At 35.4% G+C, this 14,738-nt stretch overlaps 2 protein-coding genes across 9 annotated transcripts in view; both read left to right on the top strand.

Moving 5' to 3' along the window:
• The window catches only part of LOC136835460 (cell adhesion molecule 2-like), a 267,781-nt gene extending 263,382 nt beyond the window's left edge, over window positions 1-4,399 (top strand). For all 8 annotated transcript variants that reach the window (XM_067099009.1, XM_067099013.1, XM_067099016.1 and 5 more), the window contains one exon: window positions 576-4,399. In XM_067099009.1, the coding sequence (XP_066955110.1) occupies window positions 576-646 (71 nt within the window). In that variant the 3' untranslated portion in view covers window positions 647-4,399. The remainder of the gene's footprint in view (window positions 1-575) is intronic.
• Window positions 4,400-5,026: 627 nt separating this feature from the next.
• LOC136835461 (uncharacterized) overlaps window positions 5,027-14,738 on the top strand; it is a 486,122-nt gene continuing 476,410 nt past the window's right edge. The window contains exon 1 of the mRNA XM_067099020.1: window positions 5,027-5,163. The gene's annotated coding sequence lies outside the window, so the exon portion shown is untranslated. The remainder of the gene's footprint in view (window positions 5,164-14,738) is intronic.

Genomic DNA, 14,738 nt, shown 5'->3' with positions numbered 1-14,738 from the left:
AATCTTCGGATGTAGATGCTGTCATCTGATAGACTTCATTGTTCTCGGAGAGCTGAACTGAACCAGAGTGAGATGCACCTTTAATGTATGATAAATTTATCAAGTGAAGTCATTTATTTTCAATAAAAAATATGATATAAATTGCCACATCCCTGTAAATGTTAAAAGTTTAACGTTTATTCACAGAACATGTAGCATAAGACCTTGTTTTATCTTCGTTGAAATGTTACGAAAACAAAAGCACGTAGCCTATATTTTTGCAAACATGCAGTTGCTGTTTTAATTATTATAAGCATTACTTTAAGGTGGCTTATTAATATATTCAAGATAATTTGATGATTTGTATCTACAGTAATAAATTTACCGGAAATATACAAATCATTTTTAACTCATGTTACCTGTAATGAAGATTTATTATGGCAACAATTACATTTTTCCTTTAAGGAACATAATAGTTGGTTATTAATAGCACTTAAGTCATATAGGTTAATATATTGTAATTTAAAACAATAAAAAAACAGTACAAGCATCATCTGTCTTCTATAAGAATGTCACCACACCTCTGTCTTTTACAGGAAGTGCCTCCCAGCATGTTTTTGGACTTCCCCTGCTAGCAGCCCTCGTGCTTGCGAATCTCTTGTGGTAGAGATGATAATTAGACTTGTAAGAATTGATTTATGCCTCCTGGTTGAGGCATCTGAACTGGGAAGATACAAAAGTCGAGAATAAGCATCGAATGTTGCTGTCATATTTTTCTGTTGAAGTGTTTTTTTTTTTTTTATAAATGACTTTTTAGTTATTTCTCAGATACCAGTATTCTTTCTGTTGATTCATGCCAGTGTTAAGTTCGTTACTTAGACTGCAATGACACATTCTCCGTTTTTTTTTATTTTTACTGACTCTAAGAAAGGTCACTGCACTATAAAGTATTACTGCAGTGTATACATCCATCATACTCGTGATTCAGAGTAGGGTTACTTTTGTGTTCTTAAATAATGTACATTGTAGCAATTATACAGATTGTATTTAGTAGCATTTAACCTTTCGTACCCTAAAAGAAATTGTTTGATCGTCACGCAGTAGCGGACATTTGAGTTTCTTGGTTTTATTTATTGGAAGGCCACAATATTTAGTTTAACGTTTTAAATACCTTATGAAAAAAGCATGCAAGAATTGCAATGGCTGTATTAGTTTTGTTGAGGCATCACTATGTATGAGGACCAAAGTATATTGGTTTTCATCTCAGCATAATCTAAGCTGGGTGAATTTTGTGATACACTGTCATTTCTGTTGAGTTCCTTTTCAAGTGTTTTGTAATACTGGATACACAATGGTTATGTACAATATTATTTTCAGTAATTTTTGTACAGTATTGGAAAGCTATGTCGATTTCATTGAAGCAAACACAATTTTTTTTTCAAAATGAGCAATAACAATTGCTATTTAATGTCCTTATGTGAATGTAAGATGGTATTCAGTAAAACCCTAGCGTATGAAAGTGAGGGAGTGATACATTGTACTGCAGGTAATTTTTGTATTTTTCCTATCCATATTACTCCTGGAGACAGTCCGTTTTAAAATGCTACACAAATCAAAGAAATGTATTTCATTCTAGATATTGTAAATTGGTATGAAGCTTGTATAGCATACCTTCCTTTGATAATCAAATTCATAACAGAAATAGGCAGGCAACAGGATGACAATGATGATTACACACACTGTTTCATTTATGAGTATCATTCATAGATGAAAAAATTCAATTAAGGTATCAAATTTCCCAAAGGCAGGTTATTGAGTTAGATTTTACTCTGAGATATAAGGATATAATGAGAATGAAAACAAAGACATCAAGAGCAATGGCATTGCTCCCAAAATTAGCCTTTATGGCTCTGCACAAAAGATGTTCTGTCGAAAAGAAAAATCAGGAGAAAGGGAGAAAGGGAAAAAAATGATCTGGCTTAAGTCGGCTGAGATGACATGAAAAAAGCAGAGATGTAAATAATTTTAGTGCTGTACTGTACACAATAACTTATTTACCCCTAGTCCTTCTTGAATATATAATTCTACTGCTTTCATTATTAAAAGTCAGTGTCTGGTAAAAATCAGTGTGCGTCTCATTTGTGAGACGATATTTTCTTAGGTATGAGCCTTGTAGTTTTGAACTGATGTAAAATCATGTGTGTATAAATTTTGAGTACTGTACTGGAGCACATTAATGTTTGTGCATAGATTTATGTAGCTGCTAGGATGCAGCTGTGCTTCCCCAGAATGCCTTTTCAGGGGTGTTTCAGTGTTTATGGTGCCAGTCCCAGTTACAATAAAGGCATTTCACATTTCCCCAAAGGGCAATATCGGTTTAGGTGTAACTGTGAAAACGCATCTGTTTTGTAGGATCTCGTGTCTTAACACAGTACATTACTGTCGGTTATGTTCTATTTCTTTTGAGAAGTTTTATTTTTGCCATAATTGCAGTACTGTACTTTTTTGCTGAATGGTAATTTGCAAATGTGTTTGAAAAACAGTATGACATGAAAAGTTGCTGCCTTTTAAAATGTTGCAAAAATAACTTCATTGCCAGAAAAGATTCATTTTGCAAAAAATCTAAAAAAAAATCAAATTTAATGCATGAAAATCACCATTCACTTTGTTTCCTGAAGTGCCATCCCCTTCAAGTCTAATCTATAACAGACAGTCAGATTGAACCTGCATTGAAGAATGCAGCTGTTGCATATTTGGAGATGATCATATGTCCTTTTCACATCATCATTACGTTCATTATAACTTGCATTGTGATAGTTGAATGGGCTGTTCTCTTTAGCAGCTTTGCCTAAAAACAAGGTAAAAAAAGGAAAATAGAGGGTTTATAAAGTGCTGTCCTTTGCTTTAGAAGTTTTATATTGCAATCAGGATGAAACAAGGAGATTATTCTTATTAGGTTTGATGCTGTAAACATTTTATAAGACAGGAAGAGTTGAAGTATGGTGTGAAAACTGATCCCCCATTATATCACAGCATTCTACGTGGATTTATCAATTTGATCATTAAAAGGAAAAGTAAGTCTGTTGGTAATTCAGAAAGGTCTTGAAAATGGCACTTTTGATGTTAAGCTGTTGGAAATTTGTAACAAAGACTGTTAAGGCAGTGAGTTGGTAATTCAAAATTAGTTGATTGTAAACAGATCCACTAAAGCTCCTATTAACTCTGGTTTGTAAATAATTCACCTTTGAAAGCTTTTACACATCTCAGCCAATCTGGAAACTTATGGTGTGGCATCTTATTTTGCTCTCCATTGGAATGCAGTGTGCTGTGTGCAAGGCTCTTTCAAACAACTGTAATTTGTGTTCCATGCAAGATGACTAAGTTCCCAAGTGAGTATTTTTAAGTTTCTCAAAGATGGTTTTAATAATTTCTTTCTGCCTTTTATGTTTAGGAATTGTTACTTACTGCTCGTGGCTAAAGACCATATTTTATTCATTACCAAATTTACTTTTTTTTCTCTTCATTGCCTTTTTCTAATCATAACTGGTTTGATCTTTGAGACAGTACAAAAAGAGAAAAAGCTGTGTTTAATGTTTTTTTTAGGTTATAACCATAAACATTCCAAATTATCAGGTATGCTTCTAAAGAAATATGATCTCTGTTTTAGCCACTGGAACGTAGGTTCCTGATGTTTGAAAAAGCTTTGTGTCACAGATGCTTGTATATAGTTTTTATGTACAATAATCTAAGTTCTGTAAAATAACATTGTAGGTTGTATTCACTTGAGAGCTATTTTTTAGGTGGCACTTTACTGCCCTGTGAAGTGTTCATATTTTTTAATTATCACTGAGTAAATTATCTTCCCAGTAAAACTTGATGAAGGTTAGATATACAATATAGAATTTTTCATTTTTGTAAACAAATACGAGCATAAGATATATAATTATATTTGTTTATCAGTTATTTTGTAGCTGTGATAAATCCACTTGATTGAGTGGTTTGGTTGTACAATAAAATAATGTAATGGACTGAATTATTTGACATGTTTCGATGTAAGTGCAGAATGTGATGTGCACTGCCTTGATCATGCTTAAATTTTGTGCAAATTGCAAGGCGGTATTTGTAGAGTGGGAGTAAAAAGGGATTATTTATCACTTGGGGTTTGATGATATCTTTGTTTTATACTTTTGGCGGCAACCCTGATCTTGACATAATGTTTATGTATTTTATGTTTTCAGAATTTTTGTTGCTTAGGTTGTGACCATAGCATCTCCAGTGAAATTAACCTACAAAATTTGAACCAAAGACAGTATAATTTCTATTGTAGACATGTAAGTCATTTGTACTGTGTAATTGCTGTAGCCCAGTGATATGGGCTTTCAAATGTATCAGCTAGTCAGTCAATAAACTCAAACCTTGCCATCTGTCCTTTAAAACCCTGCTGAGACTTCAGTAATAAACTATTTGAAAGGTAAAGCATTTTTCATATAAATGCGGATTCATTATTCATTGCTAATTAAACTTGAGCATGGGATCTTAAATTTTTTTTAAAGTTAGCACATATTTTCATTATCATCATGGCATTCCTTTTAGAAGGCTCAAATATAAAAAGAAAGCAACTTTATGTTTCAAGATAATATTCCTAAATCTTTTCCTTCAGTGCCCTTTAAAACGAAGATGTGACTTCACAGAAAGCGTGGACGTTGGGTATTGCTTTAAATATTCTGTAGTAAGTAATATGAAAGTCATCGGAATTAATATGGCCTAGGCCTATAGCATTTTAATTACGATCCTTTGAAAGGAAATCTTAAAAAAAAAAAAAAAAACTCATTGCTCCATAAACATAACGTTTTAAAATTGAATACATATTAGCACTGAACAAAATACATAATTACACGAATAAAAAATGCTCCACGAAGCAATGAAAATTTAATTTTACGTCATCACAAACAATGAGGCCTTCACCCAAGGTGCTTTAAATATATACAGAGTATATTTAAAGGACTTTGCCTTCGCCTGGGTTCACTTCACAACTTCGTATACTGACAGTCGTCGTGCGGCGTGGAGTGACGGACGGATCCACGATGCGTTTAGTTTATATGTTAACTTTGTGACAGTGTTTTGTGCGTTGCATTCGGCTTCGAACGATTGATTACCGTAATAAGCATTCCTAAATGTTGCACAGTAAGTCGAAGTTTAATAGTTTTTACTTGCGTAGTTTGGAGTCTGGTGTAAACTTGCATAGGCTATATTTCATTGTAATGATGGTCATAGGCTTAGCCTAGGGTATCAGGTTGACAAATGCTGCTAAATGGTACTTCTACAGAAAAACTCTGCACGGAGATATCATTTATTAGGTCAATCAAACGATCAAACTTTTTGAGTGAACGACAGAAAAGGGCGTATGTAATGTAGTACGGATGAAATATTTTGAGAAATTACCATTTTTCGTGTAGGTTCTTTGGTTCTTCCACCAGAGGCTGGTATTAAACATGACGTCCCGCAGAGCGTTTCAGTAGAATTATCATAAGATTTTATGATTGTGTGCGAACCTACTTAAACATTGATAGCCTAAAACAAAGCCAGGGCTGCGCTGTAATTTCAAGATTCAATTGTTCTGAATATTTGCTGGTTGTCTTTCCCAGCTAAGGTCATGGCAGCTATGGATAGGTTAGGTAGTACACGGCTCTTCATGATAGATCTAAATATACAATTAAAACCAGGCTACACCCCCGTCTCTCACATGTCTAGCTATAGGCCTAAGCGAATAGCAGACCACAGCGTTTCTGATTGAGATGAAATAAAGACCAAGTAGATGCCTCGAACTAGATCTACATAGCCTTGGACTCCCAATCCTCTCAAGGGTCCCCCACCCCAGTAAGTCATAGAAACATGTTTGTGTACAAACTGCAATAGTGCCATATATTTGTCCAACCTAACCAGCCCCTAAAGCCTAAGGCATAACATTGTTTCCCCATTGCAGTCCACCAGTTAGTTATTTTAGGCTGTAATGAGTTAACCAAGCATTCTGAGACTGAATGTTAAGTTTTTTGAACTCGCATAAAAAATCATAAAATCGTATCATATATAAAATTACTACAGTACTTCCAAGGTAATCGCCATTTATAGAATCTATCTGTACACCTCTAAGTGTAGCATTCTTCCCTGAGCATAGAGTCATCTTGGCATTGCAGGTGCTAAACTGAGCTCATACTTATACAGTTATTTGTAACCTGTTATGTCAAGCAACATTGTTCCTTAAAATACTCTTATAAGCTACTTAGAATATTGAGAAGAGGCATTCGTTATACATGGTGGTTTTATGGCTAAATGAGGTAAAAGCTTTATGAAGTTGGTACCATTTGGAAAATGAAATGTCATTGGTCAATGGTAATTGAGGCTTGTTTCCTGCCTCTCAGAAGATTGTTAAGCTCATGTTACTCTTTCGGTTTTTCCTTCATAATTAGGTGTCATATTTCAGTTGTGGAAATATTTGAAGTATTAGGCCATTTAAGAAATGTGCTGGCTATATTTCACAATAGTCTGCTGTGCCATAAACGAGGCATCAGAAATAAGATGGATTATGGATAATTTGATGACTACAATTGACACATCCAAACCTAATAATCTGACCGGGTTTTGCCCCATTTAAGAAAAAATTAAAAAATTTCCAAGTGCTTTGGCTAATGCAGAATTGGAGATGAGATTTCTTGTGACAGCGTGCTGTGACCATTAGTAACATTGACTGGCTATGCTGTGTCTAATATTTTTATCCTGACTGAGGCACTCTTGTTGAGTGCATCCACAAGAGTTTAATATCTTCTAAAAGTAACTGTGCCAGCTCCTTTGTCCATGATTTTTTGTGCCTGCACGGTGGTCTTTATTCTGTTACTTCCATACATAATTTTTGACTAACTGCTCATCACCCATTTTCATCTGTTGCCAAAACCTTATCAATCGTTGAGATATTATTATATTTTCCAGCCTGTGAACAGCACATTTTGTATATGATCTTCCCATTGCATATATGTCTTGAAAATTAGTATTTGTATTAGCATATACAATCTCTCATATTTTCTTGACAGTGGAGATTAGTACAAGGCTTATATTCACCTTGTAAAGTTTTATCACCAAGGATATTCAGGGAGAGGGCCTTCCTGCAGACTCTTGTTTCCCCTTCATTGTATTAAATGCCAGGCTTATCTTCAAGCAAGTGATTTCGTAATTTGGTAAACAGCAACATGTTTATTGTGCACTTGCCAACAAATGTTACCTCATTAATGTAGACCATACATCAAGAAATGATTAAAGGAATTGTTGTGCTACAATGCCTGTTTTGCTCAGCAATTGTTAAATTTCTTTTTTCTGTTCCCAACTAACTATGGAAAGTCAACACAATTGATGAGATACATATGGCTGCTCTTAAATGATGAAAATTGTCTGGAAAAAGCAATCATAACGCTTCATCCATGTTCTTGTTACTCTATTTCTTAGTGCCTTCTCAGTGGCTGCTTCCAGGTAACCAAAATGTTTTACCTCTAGCTCCACTCTCTTCCATTATAATGTTGTATTTCTCCTCCATTTTGTTTTTATTTGCTCATCCTTTGCAGTTTGGCAGTGCTACTGCTTGACTTTAATGCTACTGAACTGAGAATATCTCACACATTCCTCCATCGCAGTCCTTCATGCAACCGTACGTTGTTCGCCCACATCTTCATCTTGGGGTATAGTGTCTCAGGATTCCTAATGCTTTAAGAAATGCTCATTTTTCAGCTCAGGGACTAATGGTGTATAGTTATTTTCTTTCACGTACTTTGCAGTATCCTGCTCTGCCCTGGTACATAGTGCACCCCCAAAGAATTAGCAAAGTCTTCTTGTTATCACTGGGTTGCAGACACCATTGCCCAATGATTCCTTCAGATCTTCCTCAGAATCTTAGTACAGGGTGCCACGGCAAAGTTTCTGTTTTGATGATGATGTCTTTTGTAATTTAGACATTTTTCATCATTCCAAATAAGAGCAGCTATATGCATTGCACCGTTTATGTTGAATTTCTACTGGAAGTTGGGAACAGAAAAAGAGGACTTTAATAATTGCCGAGCAAAACAGGCGTTGTAGCACTACAATTTTCTTGATCATTCCTCGATGTATGGCTAGATTAAAGAGGTTACATATGCTGGCAAGTACACAAAAAACGTGTTGCTGTTTACCAGGCCATTTGCTTGAGGATGAGTTCAGCATTTATACAATAAGGGACCATACTAAAGTCTGCAGGAAGACCCTCTTCCAGAATAACCGTCACTACTGGGACAAACAACTGGCGGAGCCAGTATATAAAGGCTATTGATCTCATTCATGTGTTCCTTTGGTCATAATCCTGTATGGATAAATATCGCAAATATTCAGCATCTCGGGGTTTTTTGAAAACCTGGCTTTAATTCGTGTGTACCCTAAGGCTTTTGGGCACACTACACTAATCTTACAGTCTTTCTACCCTTTGAATTTTTTTAGCAGCAGTTCCAAAGACCTTGCCGAAGTTCTTTCAGTGATTCCCCCCAAAAATATGCCCGTCCCATCCGTACTGCAAACTTGTTAGGGCTATTGATCATGCCGAAGAATGTATTATTTAGTAGCTTCAACACTGACAGGCTTGGTTTCCCACTAAACCCAGATGTCTGATTCATTAACTGTTAGTAAAATTTCACAAAAACCCCTCGAAGAAAGCACCTGGCTCTTTAATACTATATTAAATTTTTTGGTGAAACGTATTTGCCTTTACATCCCGGAAGTGAACTTCCCTTCAGCACTTTTTGCCATGAACCACTTGTACATTACTTACCATTTTCATTTTTTAACACTGGGATGCTGTTGGAAGTTTATTGGAAGTTTTTTGGAAATGATAACTGAAATTCCATTTTGGAAGTTTTTTGAAATAGTAATACCTGTGAAATACCATTTTGCAGTATTACCTGTGAAATTCCGTTTTGCTCTGATGTTGACCAAAGTCGACATATTAAATAGTTAAAAACTTGGGACTTGGTGAGTTTTATCAAAGTAAATGGTCTAGCTTTCAACGATTTTACGCATTTTGAGTCTATAAACTTGATGGCCGTTGTTGAATAATATTGCATTTTCAGCCCGATATATAAATTATGACTGAATAAAAAATGAGCCAGGAATGTCGAGGAAACATCCTAGGATAACATTAAAATAATTAGATGTTCGTTTCTTATTAGAATCTCTGCTTTCTTTTCGGCACTTGGTAAGTGACCAACGACCGTGTATGCATTCGACGGCTGGTTGTTAAATTTGCTACATATAAGAAAGAAAGAACTGATTGTATAAAAATGAAATAGGCAGCATCCCTAAAAATAATATAACAGAAATTGTGACATCGGAAGTATGAAAGCCTGACATCCTGTCAGTTTTCCCACAATCATGTCTCAGTGTCATGCCATTACAGTGTATGAAATATCAAACGAGAAGACTGTAATACTGACCTTTGTTATTGAAGTATAACCAAAAGTTATAAATCGGTAGTGATTTAAGTCGAATACATCGAAGTTGAATAGTTAGCCTTGCGTATATAATATAGAAAATGGTACCATCGCATATACAGGAGAAAATGGTAATGGTACACTATTGGAGTATTGTACCTTTGTTACGATCTCGCTCCGTTAGCCTATGGATTTTTGTTTGTTCTCTGTATATCCTAGATTAGATTACGCATTAACCTGAATCTGAATCTAATTGTAGCACTGTGTAAAACCATACAACTTTAAATCTGACACGTTTAAATATTTGATAGAGGTAAACTGTCGCAAAGGAAGAGTGTTTTCGTCAGGATGAGTAAATGCAATGCGCAAGTTTAGAATGATAGGTTGATTGAATATACTACAACAGTTGTGACCTCACAAGATGTTATACGATCTCTTTATAGAACAAGCGAGGAGCTAAGTAATTTAGTCTACTTTCAGATCACTTATTTAGTATGCCTTTTGAGGAAATTTAACGTTCGTATATTAGAAGAGTAGATTTGATAGTTGAATTGGATTTTATTTTTGTCATTTTGAAGTAAACATACTGTCTCTCGTAAAATTTAACTTTTGCATAATTACCCATCGTGATCTCAGAAGAAAGTTTTAATAATCCTTTATTAAACATATTCGTGAAACTTCACACTTACTGTCAGTGAGAGAAGGTGCAGTATTAAGTACTATTAAGCAGGAAACTATTATCGTCGTCAGCCGGCTATTAAGCAAGAGATGGCATCAGAAGAAACTAGTAAATTAGGCCGTGTTCGTTTTAACTTGGCGACGCAAAGAACCAAAAAACTAAATGCATTTCACGAACAATCGAAGCCTCGGTAGAGGTATTCATAGAACCTTTGGATTTTGCAATAATGAAACTAAACTGAAAGATTGGTTGTATGTACATATTTTTCCGGACATGCCCCATGTTCAGGTTTGGAAGGAGACAATGATTAAAACTTCTGAATTTCGGCTTTATCAGTTTCTCTTCTTCTGGTGTTGAGGATGAGGTTGACGGGAAGGATGAAACAAGAGTAAGAAATTGTTACTACAGAGCGAAACTTGCTTCTTCCAGTTATCACAGTCGTATATTTCACAGAATGAATTTGTGCTAGGTCCCACCACCTAACTATGCTATATGTTTTAATACCAGTTAAGTTTATTATTAGTTTATTGAATTTCCACAGATCCAGGCTTTTCTAGATTTTTTCTTCCCATTCCTGGACTATACAGTCATTCTGAAACAAAAGCTACTTCCCTTCCCCTCAGCCACACATGACATAATCTCATTTTGTCTTTCCGGGTCCTCAACGCCAGGCTTTCACTTAGGTTTTCATTAGGTCAAAATTAGATTTTTCACGCATGTTTCGGCATCATTCCACCTTTTGATCAGGCACGATAATGCTTCATTTTTCTTTACCTATAATTATTTTACTGAAATGTAAAAGGATAAAATGCATTAAGCTTGGGAATAACCATCTAAGGCATATGTGATGGAAACGCCACCTGGATCTTCACTATACGTAGGTATAAGGAAAGGGAGGGAAGATCTTGGGTGTAAGGAAAGGGAGGGAACATCTTTGCTGTTGGTTAGTATCCTGTCATTTAGATATGTAGTAGATATATCTCACAAGCGATAGAGGATTTAACTTACTCTGTCTTAGATGATGTCAAATTATTTTTTGTCGTTTAGTGTTTAAAAATGTAGTTCATTCACGTAGTCTGCAAATTTAAAATAAATCGGTCTAGAAACAACCCGCCAGAGGAGCCAAACATTCAATTATAAATTACGTGAATGGTTTTTTTTAGTGGTTGTAGACAATTCCAAACCTTCACATTTTTGCACCTCGAATACTCAGCTTAGTCCTAACAAAGCAAAAAAAAAAAAAGCATTTTTATTATTACATAATCCTTGATTTGTAACCCCTATTTACGCACATGCGCATAATTAACATAAATGTTAAAAATCTGTCTTTTAATGGAAACTTAAAGTACCAAAATTCAGTCCTTAAACCAGTACGAATAGAAAGATAAACCAGCTGCTGGCTGTAGAGCGCTTTTGAAATTATGTGACACTCGAATTCGGATTGCTGACTTTTGTGTTAATACATCTGAGCTTCTCCTGCCATACTCCGGCTCCTTGTGCATACTACCTTCTTGGTAAGCACATTGAAACCAAACGCGTTTCACTAATAGCCTATTTCCTCTTCCGTTGGTTGTAGCTAGATTTAACTAGGTGTAATTTTAAGATTAATCTACCAGTATCACAAGGGGGAGTTTTCCAACTTTGGCATAAAAACTTTAGATGCTTAGATCAGCCGAAAATTTGTATGCAGTGCCGGTTTAAAAATTACCTTCCAATCTCGGTAAGGAGGCTCCGGTCATCATTGATATGTGAACGTTAGTGAGGAGTTTAATCTTAAATTACGTATACAGGATTTTAAGCGTGTTGCGTAACGGCCACACGATTTAGTTGCAAAGTTTGCACAGTAATATTAAGGGATTTATTAGTTTCTCTATTGCAGTAATATTATTTTGCCGGAAATTTATCGTAAACATAGCAAAATAACTAAAAATGTCAAAGTAACAGAAATAAGAAAAAAATGTTGATCTAAAGACTTCAGCCAGAAATCCAAAAAAGTCGATGTGAACATGCTACGATGTAATGCTTGCAATGTTTTGATTTAAGAACGACACACAAGCGAGAAGGAAAAAGTAAAGAATATCTGAATTTACCACGGAACAGTTGATAAATGATAATGTGCTCCTTTTTTTTTATCCATGTATACTTCACAGTAGTGACTTCCATGAAATTTTGTTTGCTTGTCAATACTTCCTCGACTGTATAGTAAATAGCACTTGCTTGCCATTTTTTACCGTCATTTTTTCAGCTTTGTTGCATCATAGTCTTGTAGAAGACTTAATTTATTATGAATGGATTAATATAATTTTATTCATGTACAACGATGTAAAACTAAGAAGTTAGGTCATGAGTCATTTTTTTTTTACATTAAACGCCAGAATATTTGTGCTATCCTTATTAAGAAATGAAGTGATGTTACCATATCCGATTGTGGAATAACAAACCCGTTAGTCGTTTTCTTCATTATTATCGTTGTTAGACTTACATTATAAATTATGTCATCTAAGTTGATGTAAACATATCGAGAAATCTGGAAACTGGCTTTTTATAATTTGTTATCTCGAGTAACATTTGTTGATTGCTTCTTACGTCTTTCCAAGCCTCTTATTTATCTAGGCTGGCACTTCAGCTCATTATTGGTTCCTTTCACGCTATCCCCGAATATTTCTCTTCCCGTTCCCTCACTTCGTGACCAGATCACCTCAGTCTTCTGCTACCTTATTTCGTGTACGGACCACTAGTACCTTCTCATGCTGCACCGTTGCTACCCCGTGCCTACCATTAAAAACAAAAATAATAGTCCACAAAAGTTTTCTTATTTATTTATCTTTCATTACCTCATTTTCACTATAGATGGTGCAGGACTCTCCATCGGTTTTGAAATATGTCAGGTAGCCCAGGTCTCAAAAGACAGGGAGGGCGTAATTTCTTGCAGTGCGTAAGCCCTTAACGACGTTCCCATAGGTCATGCGTAGTGCAAGACAGAAGACCATGTTGAATTGATAGTATATAATTATCATCAAAATACCTTCTCATATCTAGAAATGCCTTATCATTAACGCCAGGTGCGTCGAAGAGAATTCTACAGAAGTTTCGCACGAAGATATCGCTTATTAATCAAATTGTAGGCTGTTCAATATAGAAAAGCGTGTATATAATGTAGTACAGGTAAAATAATTTTGGGAAATTTACCTACATAATTTGAGGAGTTTACCTTCTCTTGTTTATGGTTTTTTACGTTCATCCCAGAACAGCTGGTACTAAACATGGCTCCCGTCCGAGCTTTTCTAATGAATTACCGAGAATTGTGTTACAAAAGAGGAGTAAGTACAAATAATCATTCTTTGCATACAGCCGTACAATTTTGCCTGTCAGTTTGGTTTCATAGGGATCTAAAATAGGTTTCATTAGTAGTTGATGACTTTTGTCCAAAAAGAAATGCAAAGGAATTATCATTTTGGTCGATGAGATGAAAGTTACTAACAGTATTCTACAGACTACATAATATCAAGAAGAGAGATTGTAATTAGATGTCTTATCACAAAAATTTACGAGATTACAGCACGTGCACGTTGAGATATCACATTCAGAAGCCTGTTGAAGGACTGGTCGGTTCGTTTACCGCTGTCAGTTGATATCGCTAGAAATTTATAAAATTATGTTAAGAAATCCCTTAGATGACAATAGGTTGATAAGTCTATTAGTACCTATTTATTTGGAGTAGAAAAGAATACATCTCGACCTTCTGATCAGTAAGAGGGAGGTAGCTTTCAAAAGGGAACAGACATGGAAAAATAATGAGGTTCGTAGGAAAGGAGATTTTTTGCCTTTATGACACACGTGCCCCATGTATCGTTTTGAGCTTGCAAAGATATAAAAACGAAAACAGAACTGTATGGTGAATTTCTTGGGTGTTGTATGTTGCATACTTTTTTCATATTCGCTTTTGAAATGACAAGAAGGTAAGCCTTGTTACTGATGGTGCTTTCAGCGATCAAAGACCTGTCTTGTGTGGTGTTCCCGAGGGTAGGGTTCTTGTGACGTGAATTTTCTAGGGAATGAGATGGTACAGTTTGCCGGCGATGCAACTCTTATTGGAGTTATTCGCTCTCGCAAATATGTAATGAAGTTGCTGTTAACCTTAACAGCCTGAAATGGGTAATACTTTGGAGTAGTCAGTGGAGCATGAGGTCGAACCTAGGAAATGTAAGGCTCTGTTACTGATCTTCTGCCGTACTAATGCTTCATGATATTGTTTGCATAGGTAATGTTCTCCTTAATTCTGACATTATTTAACGCTTGTTTTTTCTGCGTCTTGCTCCTCTTCCCCGTTGAAATAAGAAGTAAATTCTACTAGTGTATCATTCATCATCATCATCAGAGGAAATTTCAGAGCATCACCAAATCGGAATGTTGACTAAATGCTAAAACTTGACAGCATCTGATTTTAAGAGTGAACATTGAATCATTATTGTACCGAACTCAATCTTGCAATTCTCTTTCTTTTTTTCCACGTGTAATGAATATACTTCACTGCCATTTTGTAAGGGTAAAAGTACCAACTTTTAAACGTTAGTATTTTTGGT

This window comes from Macrobrachium rosenbergii, chromosome 55 (assembly GCF_040412425.1).
Source record: "Macrobrachium rosenbergii isolate ZJJX-2024 chromosome 55, ASM4041242v1, whole genome shotgun sequence".
Taxonomy (NCBI): Eukaryota; Metazoa; Arthropoda; class Malacostraca; order Decapoda; family Palaemonidae; genus Macrobrachium; species Macrobrachium rosenbergii.
The sequence above is the reverse complement of the archived record's forward strand: the minus strand, read 5'-3'. Positions and strand labels throughout refer to the sequence as shown.